The sequence below is a fragment of the Arachis ipaensis genome, chromosome B09 (genome assembly GCF_000816755.2).
Source record: "Arachis ipaensis cultivar K30076 chromosome B09, Araip1.1, whole genome shotgun sequence".
Lineage (NCBI taxonomy): Eukaryota > Viridiplantae > Streptophyta > Magnoliopsida > Fabales > Fabaceae > Arachis > Arachis ipaensis.
In genome coordinates, this window is record NC_029793.2 from 130,705,958 (window position 1) to 130,720,631 (window position 14,674).

Genomic DNA, 14,674 nt, shown 5'->3' on the forward strand with positions numbered 1-14,674 from the left:
CTAATCAGATTTCGAGATATCAAAACTATATTTCTTTTCACTTTTAAGTTTTGAATTATTCGACTTTTCACTACCAGGAAGTTTTTTCAGCAAAGAGCAAACATATGGAGGACCTTTTTTAAGTTCAGCCAGATTGACTTCCGTTTCGAAATCGAATTCCTCTTCTGAGGATTCCATGGTTACATAGGCAACTTTTTCTTTTCGAGTAAACGGTTTATTCTTTGACCTTTGTTCAATCCTATGTTTTTCTTTCTCCTTTTTCATAAGCTCAGTCTGCGGAACCTTTTCAGCCAGATGAGCCAAATCAAGACATTAAGCAATTTCCTGCGCATATAAAATCCCAACCCCATAGTTGCTATTTTTACTATCTCACTTTCAGGTAACGTCACATAGCATCTACTTCTAGCATTTTTGAAATGTATTAAATAATCGTCGATGGTTTCACCATCTTCACATTTCAAAGCTACTAGATCAGTAACTGCTACGTTCATTTTCCCTCGATAAATCTGAGCGTGAAAAGCAGTTTCCAACTGATTCCATGTTGTAATCGAATTTGGTCTAAGATTCGAAAACCAAGTAAATGCGTTCTTCGTCAATGACGAAGGAAAAAATTTCATTTTCAAGTTTTCATCATTAGCTAGGTTCCCAATCTCGACCAAATAACGAGCAATATATTCAGTTGTCGATTCTCCAACTTCTCCATCAAATTTTGTGGTTATTTTCGAATTTTTCACCCCTCTTGGCACTTCAGCCATTTTCACTACTTGGGGAAAAGAAGACACAAAATGTGGTTAATTCATAAAACCAACATTCAGTCCAACCCAATTCAAAACCTCCTCTACAATTCGAGTGACTTGATAATGATCACCACGTAATCCATGTACAACATCATCAGCATTTTCATCTCGACGAACCATGCGAGGATTTTCTCGATTCGGAATATGATTTTCATTTTGAAAAATATTTTCCATCCTCTCATTATTTCCTCGAGCATTATGCCTCTCACCTTCATCATAATCGACGATTCGAGCAATCCTCTCGACTTGTCTAGCAAGACGCTCGAATCTCGATTCATGATCTGCCATCATGGGATTCAAAATCGTAGTCATTTGCTGAGTCAATAAATTAACAAAGTCATGATGACTTTTCTCCACTTGTTGTCGATATACTGCCATTGAATTTGCAGCATTCGAAGTGGAGCCCACATGATACTCACGAGAATATTCAGAGTGTTGTTGTGGGTTTTGCATATTATTCACTCCATTTGCATTCCCAAAGCGGATAGGCGGCATAAATCCACCCACCGGTGGGGTATAACCAGTAGAAAGACCATAAGGGGGCCATCCAGCAGTTAATGGAGGTTGAAACGATGGCGCAGGGCCACGTGGACGAGTATTGCGTCCAACATTTCCAGTTTGAATAGTCGTGACGACTATGCTTTCAGTTTCAATTGCACCTTTCGAACGTGAAGACACGTCGGCTTGTTGCGTAGATACTGGTATGCTATCATTGGTGGAAGAACCACCATTCACATTTGATAATTCATCAGCCATGTGAATGATTTTCCCACTTCGTAATCGCATACACTAACGATTACTGCAAAAAGACTTATGTGACACATTTCGATTTAAAACTGTCCCACCGGGCGTGCCAATTTGTTTTGTCGATTTTTAGAAAATCGATGGTGATTCGATATCTAGTGGTCTGGGAGCGAAACCTACTCTTCTGTGCGAGTACTAGTTTTCTAGAAGTGCATCAAAGCGTCTTCGATTAGACAAGTTTTGACAATAAAAATAAACTAAATTTGTAGAATGTTAAATGAAATTTAGAAATCAAAGTTTTCAATAAGTAAAGACATGGTAAATGGAAAGACTTGTACCAAAATCAAAAGGAAACAGTAAAAGCACCTTAAATTAAATCAAAGAAATTCAAAGTAAGTGATGGAATGCTGAAAGATAAATTTAACAGAGAAAGTAAAGAATGTGAATAACACTTAGTGAATAAAAATATGAAGTTTACAAACAGAATTGAAATTAAAATGAAGAAGAAGGTGGAAGGAACCCTACAGAAAAATGAAACTCGATCGCAAATTCAGGGATACGCTAGGATGTGAGAGTGCTAGAGTGTTTTTCTGAGTAAAAGTTCCAACCCTTATTCCCTAACCCTTCACAGTATTTATAGACTATCTTACATAACGGTTAATTTGATTACAATTAATTACAATTAAACATAGCATTTCAAATTCTGAAGCGTAGTCTCTCTTGGTAACCGTTCCCATCGCATGATTGTAGCTATTCTCCATGAACTCCTCGTGCAATTAAAGTCATTAACTTTCCATTTTTACTACTAATCGATCAGTTCTTTCGAAGGTCCTATTTAACCCTTCGAATCAAATCTTCTCTTTGATTTAGCTCATTCAATTGACAACATAATCAAAATCCACATTAGCACCGATTACCTCCAACTTTAAGCTTGCGCGCACGCGTCTTCTTGAAACACCACACTTAACTTATTTTGATTTGACCCACTCTTGTCGAAAATACTTTCTCGATCAACAAATAGTTTATTACATACCCGAAATTTATATGTGCCCGATCACCCTTATGACGTAGGGTCAACAGAGTATCGAGATTCAACCTGGAACACGTGGTGGCGAGCCACGGTCTTTACCCAGGGAAACTCGTATCTCAGATATCATTATTCATAAGCCATTTCATAATCATATTCATTATTTAATCATTCATCAGAGCCATTGCATATTAACTTCATCTTTTAACACTTCCCTTTCACACTCCTCTTTCTATTTACCCTTTTCTTCACTCCCAAATTACCTTAAACTCCTACTTCTGCTATTTACTAAACTTACTAGTAGGATCTAGGATTAACAGGGCATAAATAGGGGTTTTAGCGTTTAAAATCATGTTTAGAATAGAAAAATAAAGGTGCTGAAAAACAGGACGTGTGCGTACACACACCTGTGCGGGCGCACAGCTCGAAAAAAAAGTAGGACTTGTGCGTACGCACGTATGCATGCGTGCGCACACATCACTTGGTGTGCGAGCGCCCCACCTGTGCTGGCGCCACCAACAGAAGACTCGCCCTGGCGTGTGCGTGTGCACAAGAGTGTGCGTACGCACACTTTATGAAAAATACCAGGTGTGCGGGCGCACAGAGGCGTGCGTACACACAGGTAGATTTTCGCTTCTACTGGGTGCGCGCGCACAGCTGTGTGCGTGGGCACACATCAGGAAACCTGGTTCTGCTGCAACCTTTAAAATTTCAGTTTTTTGCACCAACTTTCCGGCATCCATAACTTCCTCTACAAAATTCGGTTTTTCGCAAACTTTATATCAATTTCAAGCTTATAAAACACTCTTTAATTTAAAACAAACCTCATCATTATTCAAAATTTGTAGAGCAAGATATGGACTACCAAAGTTCATCAAAATTCATATTTTATCAAAAATACCCTAAACCCCATTTTTTACCAATTCTCATTCTCTACTCACAAAACCTGCAAGTTTACAACACCACAAGTCTTATTCCATCATCATCAACCACTAGTTCATTAATGTCCACACCATTCCATAACATCCACACAATAATCCCAATATATCAACTTATATCACAACCCATTATAAGCAAGTCCAAAAGCATGAAATTAATAACCTCAATACCTCATAATTCCAATTTAAGCTCATCAACAATTTATTCCAACAACATTACAAACTACTCATCAAGTACAATTAACAATTCAACATATCCTATGGTTCCTCTAATCTAAGTTTTCACAACACCGTAAATATTAAACGTGCGAAACTTAAACTATACCTTGGCCGATTACTTAGTTCACCCAAGGCAGCCTAACAACACAAAATTACAGCCCCTCCAAACTCAATCAAAACAGCCCAAAACAAGCCTTGACCACCAATAAGCCTCCAAGTACTTCCAATTCAATTCCAATGCATATATACCCACTTAATCTACACCTAATACATATACATGTTCCAATTTTAGTTTTCCCATTATAAATACAAGATTGAGCTAGGTTTAAGGTGTTCTTACCATACCCATATGCTCAATAGCTTGAGCCAACAAGTTCCGGAAGCTAACTTGAACCTAGAACACAAAAATTGGACAAGATTCACTATAGGTTTTCAATCTCACCAAAGAAAGAGCGATAGAGATTCTGAACCAAATATGAGGCTTACCAGTAAAATTGTTTGGATAGAAAGGTAGAGCTTGACGCGCTGGACACGTGGCCGCAAACGGTGCGGCGATCGGAGCCCGGACGGAGGAGTTATGGTGGTTGGAATATTTGATTAAGGTTAGGGGCTCTCTGGTGCACAAAATTGTGATTACACTTTTCACAACTCCGCACAACTAACCAGCAAGTACACTAGGTCGTCCAAGTAATACCTTACGTGAGTAAGGGTTGATCCCACGGAGATTGTCGGCTTGAAGCAAGCTATGGTTATTTTGTAAATCTTAGTCAGGAGATTAATGATAAGAGTGATTGTATTTATGAAAAATAAATAACATGAAATAATTAGTACTTGTGATTCAGTGATGAGAAACAGGTTGAGGTTCCAGAGATGCTCTGTCGTCTGAATCTCTACTTTCCTACTGTCTTCTTCTCCAAACACGCATGGCTTCCTTCAATGGCAAGCTTTATGATCCTCTCGGATGAAAAATACCAGGTACGATCTCTGCACGGCTAATCAATTGTCGGATTTCTCGTCTCGGATGAAAAATATCATGTACAGCTACCGCACGGCTAATCATCTGTCGGTTCCCACTAGCATCGGAATAGGACCCTTGTCCTTTTGCACACTGTCACTGCGCCCAACATTTGCAGGTTTGAAGCTCGTCACAGTCATCCCTTCCCAGATCCTACTCGGAATACCACAGACAAGGTTTAAACTTTCTGGATCCCAGGAATGCTGCCAATTGGTTCTAGCCTATACCACGAAGGTTCTAACCTCCGGACTCGGTCCGTGGATTAGAAACCCAAGAGATACGCACTCAAGCTGTCGCCCAATGACTACGTTGAGCTCAGATAGAACGGGAGTGGTTGTCAGGCACGCGTTCATAGGTTGAGGATAATGATGAGTGTCACGGATCATCATATTCTCTATATTAAAGTACGAGTGAGTATCTTAGAATAGAATCAAGCGTGATTGAATAGAAAACAGTAGTAATTGTATTAATCCATTGAAACACAGCAGAGCTCCTCACCCCCACCTATGGGGTTCAGAGACTCATGCCGTAGAAGATACAATATCAAATGTAAAAAAATGTCATCCTCTTCTAAATGAATCTCTAAAAGTAGTTTTTATACTAGACTAGTAACTTAGGTTTACAGAAAAATGAGTAACTGAGTGCAGATAGTGCAGAAATCTACTTCTGGAACCCACTTGGTGAGTGTTTGGGCTGAGCTTTTAAGCTTTCATGTGCATATGCCTAAAGCTGGCGTTAAACGCCACCCTGGGTGCCAAAATGGGCGTTTAATGCCAAGAAAGGTGCCAGTTCTGGCGTTTTACGCCGGAAATTTTTTGGCTGGCTTTTAAATCCAGTTTGGGCCATCAAATCTTGAGCAAAGTATAAACTATTATATATTGCTGGAAAGCCCAGGATGTCTACTTTCCAACGCAATTGAGAGAGCACTAATTGGGCTTTTGTAGCTCCAGCAAATCTACTTCGAGTGCAGGAGGGTCAGAATCCAACAGCATCTGCAGTCCTTTTTCAGCCTCTGAATCAGATTTTTGCTCAGGTCCCTCAATTTCAGCCAGAAAATACCTGAAATCACAGAAAAACATACAAACTCATAGTAAAGTCCAGAAATGTGATTTTTGAATAAAAACTAATAGAAATATAATAAAAAGTAACTAAAACATACTAAAAACTATGTAAAAACAATGCCAAAAAGGGTATAAATTATCCGCTCATCACAATACCAAACTTAAATTGTTGCTTATTCCCAAGCAACTAAAAACAAAATAGGATAAAAAGAAGAGAAAATAAAATAAATTTCAAACATCAATGAAGCTCAGTTCTAATTAGATGAGCGGGACTAGTAGCTTTTTGCTTCTGAACAGTGTTGGCATCTCACTTTATCCTTTGAAGTTCAGAATGATTGGCTTCCATAGGAACTCAGAATTCAGATAGTGTTATTGATTCTCCTAGTTCAGTATGTTGATTCTTGAACACAGCTATTTTATGAGTCTTGGCCGTGACCCTAAGTATATTGTTTTCCAGTATTACCACCGGATACATAAATGCCACAGACACATAACTGGGTGAACCTTTTCAGATTGTGACTCAGCTTTGCTAGAGTCCCCAGTTAGAGGTGACCAGAGCTCTTAAGCACACTCTTTTTGCTTTGGACCACGACTTTAACCGCTCAGTCTCAAGCTTTTTACTTGACACTTTCACGCCACAAGCACATGGTTAGGGATAGCTTGATTTAGCTGCTTAGGCTAGGATTTTATTCCTTTAGGCCCTCATATCCATTAATGCTCAAAGCCTTGGATCCTCTTTACCCTTGTCTTTTGGTTTAAAGGGTTTTTGGCTTTTTCTGCTTGCTTTTTCTTTTTCTTTCTTTTTTTTTCTTTATATTTTTTTTTCCGCAAGCTTTTGAATTTCACTACTTTTTCTTGCTTCAAGAATCAATTTTATGATTTTTCAGATTACCAATAACATTTCTCTTTTTTCATTATTCTTTCAAGTTCCAACAATTTTAACTTTCATAAACAACAATATCAAAAATATGCACTGTTCAAGCATTCATTCAGAAAACAAAAAGTATTGCCACCACATCAAAATAATTAGATTATTTTCAAGATAGAATTCGAAATTCATGTACTTCTTATTCTTTTGAAAATGAAAATATTTTTCATTTAAGAAAGGTGAGGGATTCATGGAATCATTCATATCTTTAAGACATAGACTCTAAACTTTATTGATCATGGAATAAAAATAAGACACAAAATAAACGTAAAAGCAGACAAATAATAATAAAAGAAAGGAAATTAAAGACATAAAAATAATTGACTCTAATACTAATGCTTATGTAACTCTTAAAATAGGTTTTTAATAATAAAAGTTATCACAGAGTTAGGACTCAACAACCTTGATTTTGAGGGGTAGGTGCTCCTTCAATCTGTTGAACATCCAACTCTTCAAGGGACAGCTTCTGACGTTTTAGCTCATGTATCTCATGCCCTTGTTTCTCTTGTTCTATGAGCATTTTGCAGAGCATGCTATTTTGATTCTGCTGTTCTTCTTTGAGTTGATTTACAGCTTCTTGCAGCTTGGTGACAGATGCTTCTAAGCGAGCCCAGTAGTCAAATTGAGGAATTTCTGGGAGGAGCTCATGCGCCCCTCTCTTGATGAGGTTATCTTGAATTTGAGGTACATCCATCACTTTTTTGGTGATTGGGTGTTCAACTATGATATATTCATCCACACCCATCTGTACCCCGCATCTTTGCATAACAGACTAATCAAGCTTGGGTAGGCCAATTTGGCCTCAGTGGATTCCTTGTTTGCAAACATGTAAATTTCAACAGGGATCAGCTGATGAATCTCTACCTCCTTCCCTAGCATAATACAGTGAATCATCACTGCCCTCTTGACAGTGACTTCATATCGGTTGCTGGTTGGGAGTATAGAACGCCCAATGAAATCCAGCCAACCTCTAGCAACTGGTTTGAGATCACCTCTCTTTAGTTGGTTTGGGACACCTTTTGAATTAGTAATTCACTTGGTTCCAGGGAGGCATATGTCCTCTAGAACTTGATCTAGCCTTTTATCCTTGGCCATTCTCCTATTAAAGGACTCTGGATTATCTTGTAGTTGAGGAAGTTTAAGAACCTCTCTCACTTTGTCAAAGTGGAAGTAAATAACCTTCCCTCTGACCATAGTCCGAAAGGAGTAGAAAGCAGTTCCCTCTAATCTTTGCTTTTCTGTCATCCACAGATTTGCATAAAATTCCTGGACCATGTTTCTTCCAACATGTATCTCAGGATTAGCCAGGACTTCCCAGCCCCTGTTTTGAATATGCTCTTGGATCTCCGGGTATTCATCTTCTTTCAGATTGAACCTAACTTCCGGGATCACTGATCTTCTGCACACAATTTTGAAATAATGGTCTGCATGTTCTTTGGTGCAGAAGTTCTCATGCATCCAACATGGTTTTGGATTGTTTTTTTTCTTCTCTCTTGAAGCGGTTTGTCTTCCTTTGGGTGCCATGAGATTGGTTTGTTTTATCTCAGGGATCACGAAAATCACACCAAACTTAGTGATTTGCTTTCCCTCAAGCAAAATAAAAAGAAAGAAGATGAATAGAGGGAGAGAAGGATTTGAATGATGGAGTAAAGGGGATGGTCGAAGTTATAAATAAAGGGGAGGGAGGGAAGGGGTTCGAAATTTTTAGAAAAAGATATGATTTGAAAGATATGATTGATAAAAGATAAACATGATATGAAAAAGAGAAGATTGTTTTCAAAATTTAAGAGATATGAAAAAGATATGAGGAAGTTAGATCTGAATTTTTGTTCATGCATAAAAAAAATAAAAGGTAATATGAATGAATTAAAAAGATTTGAAAAGAAATTGGAAAGATGAATGAGTTTTTGAAAAATAATTGAAGGAGAATTAAAAAGAATTTATAAGATTATGAATTTTTGTTAATGGGAATTAAAAATTGAATGTTTGTAATGTTCGGATGCAGAAAAATTTGAATTAAAACATGAAAATTCGAAAAAAATTGAATTGGAAACGAAATTACCTCTCCTCTAGCTGTTCTGGCGTTAAATGCCCAGAATGATACCCATTCTGGCATTTAACGCCCATCTGCTGGCCATTTTGGGCGTTTAATGCCTAGCCAGGTACCCTGGCTGGTTTTAAACGCCAGAAATCCTTCTTTACTGGGCGATTTTTTGAACGCTCAGAATGCTGCCATTTCTAGCGTTAAACGCCCAGAATGCTGCCCATTCTGGCGTTTAACACCCAAATTGCCTCTTTACTGGTGTTTTAATGCCAGTGAGCTCCTTTTCTCTGTGATTTCTCTGTTTTATGTCTTGAACCTCCATTTTCCTGACTTATTCACTGAAATGCATTAGCCAACATTAGGAACAAAATTAAATAAACTTATATAATTGTTATAAACATCTAAATTTTTTATAATGGCTGGGTTGCCTCCCAGTAAATGCTTCTTTACTGTCTTTAGCTGGACTTTTACTGAGCTTTTTAATTTAGTCTCAGTTTTGAGCATTCTTGCTCAACATCACCTTCAAGATAATGTTTGATTCTCTGTCCATTAACAATGAACTTTTTGTCAGAATCAATATCTTGAAGCTCTACATAGCCATATGGTGACACACTTGTAATCACATACGGTCCCCTCCACCGGGATTTCAATTTTCCAGGGAACAATCTGAGCCTAGAGTTAAATAACAGGACCTTCTGTCCTTTCTTAAAGACTCTAGATGACAGCCTTTTGTCATGCCATTTTTTGCTTTCTCTTTATAAATTTTAGCATTTTCGAAAGCATTGAGTCTGAACTCCTCCAGCTCATTCAACTGGAGTAATCTTTTCTCTCCAGCTACCTTAGCATTAAGGTTTAGGAACCTTGTTGCCAAGTAGGCCTTGTGTTCCAGTTCCACTGGCAGATGACAGGCTTTTCTATACACAAGCTGGTATGGAGAGGTCCCTATAGGAGTCTTGAATGCGGTTCTGTATGCCCACAGAGCATCATCCAGACTTCTTGTCCAATCCCTTCTACGGGTACTTACAGTCCGTTCCAGGATTCGTTTTAGTTCTCTATTTGAGACTTCAGCCTGCCCATTTGTCTGTGGATGATATGGAGTGGCCACTTTATGGTTAATTCCATATCAGACCAAAGCAGAGTCAAGCTGTTTATTGAAGAAATGGGTGCCTCCATCACTGATCAGTATCCTAGGGACACCGAACCTGCTGAAGATATGCTTCTGGAGGAACTTCATCACTGTCATAGTATCATTAGTGGGTGTTGCAATTGCCTCTACCCATTTAGATACATAGTCTACTGCCACCAGAATATAAGTGTTTGAGTATGATGGTGGAAAAGGCCCCCATGAAGTCAATACCCCATACATCAAACAGCTTAATCTCTAGGATCCCTTGCTGAGGCATGGCATAATCGTGAGGCAGATTACCAGCTCTCTGGCAACTGTCACAGTTACATACAAACTCTCGGGAGTCTCTATAGAGAAAAGACCAGTAGAAACCACATTGGAGAACCTTTGTGGTTGTTCGCTCACCTCCAAAGTATCCTCCATATTGTGATCCATGGCAATGCCATAGGATCTTCTGTGCCTCTTCTCTAGGCATACATCTGCGGATTACTCCATCTACACACCTCTTAAAGAGATATGGTTCATCCTACAAGTAGTACTTTGCATCAGAAATCAATTTTTTCATTTGTAGCTTACTGTACTCTTTGGGTATGAATCTCACAGCTTTATAGTTTGCAATGTCTGCAAACCATAGTAATTCCTGAATGGCAAAGAGTTGCTCATCCGGAAAGGTTTCAGAGATCTCAGTAGGAGGGAGGGACGCCCCTGCTACTGGTTCTATCTAGGACAGGTAATCTGCTACCTGGTTCTCTGTCCCTTTTTTGTCTCTTATTTCTATATCAAACTCTTGCAGAAGCAATACCCATCTGATGAGTCTGGGTTTTGAATCTTGCCTTGTGAGGAGATATTTTAGAGCAGCATGGTCAGTGTACATAATCACTTTTGATCCCACTAAATAAGATCTGAACTTGTCAATGGCATAAACCACTGCAAGTAACTCTTTTTCTGTAGTTGTGTAATTCTTCTGTACGTCATTCAAAATACGAATAGCATAGTAAATGACTTGCAGAAGCTTGTTATGCCTCTGTCCCAATACTGCACCAATGGCATGGTCACTAGCATCACACATTAGTTCGAATGGTAATGTCCAGTCTGGTGCAGAAATGACTGGTACTGTGACCAGCTTAGCTTTCAGAGTTTCAAATGCCTGCAGACACTCTGTGTCAAAGACAAATAGCGTGTCAGCAGCTAGCAGATTGCTCAGAGGTTTTGCAATTTTTGAAAAATCCTTTATAAACCTCCTATAGAATCCTGCATGCCCCAGAAAGCTCTTGATTGCCTTAACATTGGTAGGTGGTGTTAATTTTTCAATTACCTCTACTTTGGCTTGATCCACCTCTATTCCCTTGTTTGAAATTTTGTGCCCAAAGACAATTCCTTCAGTCACCATAAAGTGACATTTCTCCCAGTTTAAAACCAGGTTAGTCTATTGGCACCTTTTTAGAACAAGTGCTAGATGGTCAAGACAGGAGCTGAATGAGTCTCCAAATACTGAGAAGTCATCCATGAAGACTTCCAGAAATTTCTCTACCATGTCAGAGAAAATAGATAGCATGCACCTCTGAAAGGTTGCAGGTGCATTACACAGACCAAATGGCATCCTCCTGCAGGCAAATACTCCAGATGGACATGTGAATGCTGTTTTCTCTTGGTCCTGAGGATCTACTGCGATTTGGTTGTAACCTGAATAGCCATCCAAAAAGCAGTTGTATTCATGGCCAGCTAGTCTCTCTAGCATCTGGTCTATGAATGGTAAAGGAAAATGATCCTTCCTGGTGGCTGTATTGAGCCTTCTGTAGTCAATACACATACGCCACTATGTAACTGTTCTTGTAGGAACCAGTTCATTCTTTTCATTATGAACCACTGTCATGCCTCCCTTCTTAGGGACAACTTGGACAGGGCTCACCCAGGGGCTATCAGAAATAGGATAAATAATCCCAGCCTCTAGTAACTTAGTGACCTCTTTCTGCACCACCTCCTTCATGGCTGGATTTAGCCGCCTCTGTGGTTGAACCACTAACTTAGCATCATCCTCTAATAGGATCTTGTGCATGTATCTTGCTGGGCTAATGCCCTTAAGATCACTTATGGACCACCCAAGAGCTGTCTTGTGTGTCCTTAGCACCTGAATTAGTGCTTTCTCTTCCTGTGGCTTTAAAGCAGAGCTTATGATCACGGGAAAAGTGTCATCTTCTCCCAAAAATGCATATTTCAAGGATGGTGGTAGTGGTTTGAGCTCGGGTTTAGGAGTCTTATCCTCTTCCTGAGGAGTTTTCAGAGGTTCTTCTATTCTCTCTGGTTCCTCCAGATCAGGCTGAACATCTTTAAAAATGTCCTCTAGCTCTAATTCGAGACTCTCAGTCATATTGACCTCTTCCACCAAGGAGTCAATAATATCAGCGCTCAGGCAGTCTTTTGGTGTGTTTGGATGCTGCATAGCTTTGACAGCATTCAACTTAAACTCATCTTCATTGACTCTCAGGGTTATCTCCCCTTTTTGGATGTCAATGAGGGTTCGTCTAGTTGCTAGGAAAGGTCTTCCTAGAATGAGAGTTGCACTCTTGTGCTCCTCTATTTCCAGCACTACAAAGTCAGTAGGAAAGGCAAATGGCCCAACCTTGACAATCATGTCCTCAATTATGCCTGATGGGATTTTAATGGAGCCATTAGCAAGTTGGAGGCATATCCGGGTTGGTTTAACTTCATCAGTCAAGCCAAGCTTTTTGATAGTGGATGCAGGTATTAGGTTGATACTTGCCCCAAGATCACACAGAGCTGTCTTGGTACAAGCATCCTCTAATGTACATGGTATCATAAAGCTTTCGGGATCTTTAAGCTTCTCTGGTAAGCTTTCCAGAATGACTGCACTGCATTCTTCAGTGAGAAAAACTTTTTCAGTTTCTCTCTAATCCTTCTTATGACTTAAGATCTCTTTCATGAACTTAGCATAAGAGGGTATTTGCTCAAGTGCCTCTGCAAACGGAATCTTTATTTCAAGAGTCCTGAGATAGTCTGCAAAGCGGGCAAATTGTTTATCCTGTTCCGCTTGGCGGAGTTTCTGAGGATAAGGCATCTTGGCTTTATATTCTTCAACTTTAGTTGCTGCAGGTTTATTTCCTACAGAAGTGGTTGGAGAAGCCTGCTTAAGGGGGTTGTTATCAGCACTTGCGAGTGTCTGATCCCTTATTGGTGTTTGAACGCCAGAATTGGGGGCTACCTGGGCGTTTAACACCATATTGCCACCCTTTTCTGGCATTTGGACGCCAGAATTGGCCATCCCTTGGGCGTTTGATGCCAACTGTCCATCCTTTTCTGGCGTTTGAACGCCAGAATCATTCTTCTCTGGGCTCTTACTGTCCTCAGAGGGAATTTGGGCAATGACTTGGTCATCCTCTTTCAGTTGTTCCTTTCTTGGCTTTCTGCTGCCTTGAGTTGAGACATTCAATGTCTTCCCACTCCTTAATTGAACAGCTTAGCATTCTTCTGTTATCTGTTTAGATAACTTCTGTCTTATTTGATTTAATTGTTTTTCCATACTCTGGTTAGCATCTTTGGTTTCTTGCAGCATCTCTTTAAATTCTGCGAACAGTTTTGTTATAATAAGCAATTGCTGATTGAGTTTAACAACTTGTTCTTGAGGACTAAGTTCAGTGGATAGTGCTTTAGCCTCTTCTTTCATGGAGGACTCACTACTTAAATACAGATGTTAATTTCTAACAACTGTATCAATGAGCTCTTGAGCCTCTTCAATTGTTTCTCATGCGTATAGATCCACCAACTGAGTGGTCTAGAGATATTTGGGCCTTTTCTGTAAGCCCTTAGTAAAAGATGTTTAACTGCACCCATTTTGAAAACATTTCAGAGGGGCATTTCCTTAGAATCCCTCTGTACCTCTCCCAGGCATTATAAAGAGATTCATTATCCTCTTGTTTAAAGCCTTGGATGTCCAGCCTTAGCTGTGTCATCCTTTTTGGAGGGAAATATTGATTCAGAAATTTGTCTGATAATTGTTTCTATGTTTTTATACTTGCTGTGGGTTGGTTATTTGACCATCTTTTAGCTTGATCTTTTACAGCAAATGGAAACAATAATAATCTGTAAACATTCTGATCCACTTTCTTATCATGTACTGTGTCAGTAATTTGTAAGAACTGTGCCAGAAACTCAGTAGGTTCTTCCTGTGGAAGACCGGAATACTAGCAATTTTGCTGCACCATGATAATGAGCTGAGGGTTTAGCTCAAAACTGCTGGCCCTAATGGGGGGTATACAGATACTACTCCCATAGGAAGCATTAGTGGGGTTAGCATATGACCTCAGAGTCCTTCTGGACTGTTCATTTCCACTTAGGTCCATGATGGGAAAGGGAGATGATGTGGATTGCAAATAAAGTATATTTTTGTTTTTATTTAATTTAATTAAGGATAAACCAAATTAAAATAGGATAAAATAAAATAATTGGAAACTAGACTATAAGTTTCGAAAACTAAAAGAAAAAAAATAAAATAAAAATATTCGAATACTAAAGTAATTAATTAATCAAAAAGATTTGAAAAATTTTGGATATGATTTTCGAAAAAATGAAGAGAGAGAAAGTGGTTAGGAAGTTTTGAAAAAGATATGTCTTAAAATTTCAAAGATTGAAGCTTTCTTAACAAGGGAACACCAAACTTAAAATTTTTCAATCAAAATAATAAAATAAGACTAGTAATTCGAAATTATGAATATATAAAAAGCTTTTAGAAAATATTTTAAAAAGTTTTAGAAAAAGAA

The 14,674-nt window shown here is 38.9% G+C and overlaps 1 protein-coding gene across 1 annotated transcript; it reads right to left on the minus strand.

Annotated features, from left to right (window-relative positions):
- LOC107616491 lies at window positions 1-755 on the minus strand. Its single transcript, XM_016318442.1, has 2 exons — window positions 366-755; window positions 1-282 (listed from the first exon to the last, which is right to left on the minus strand). The coding sequence occupies exons 1-2, from the start codon at window positions 753-755 to the stop codon at window positions 1-3; spliced, it is 672 nt and encodes a 223-aa protein (XP_016173928.1).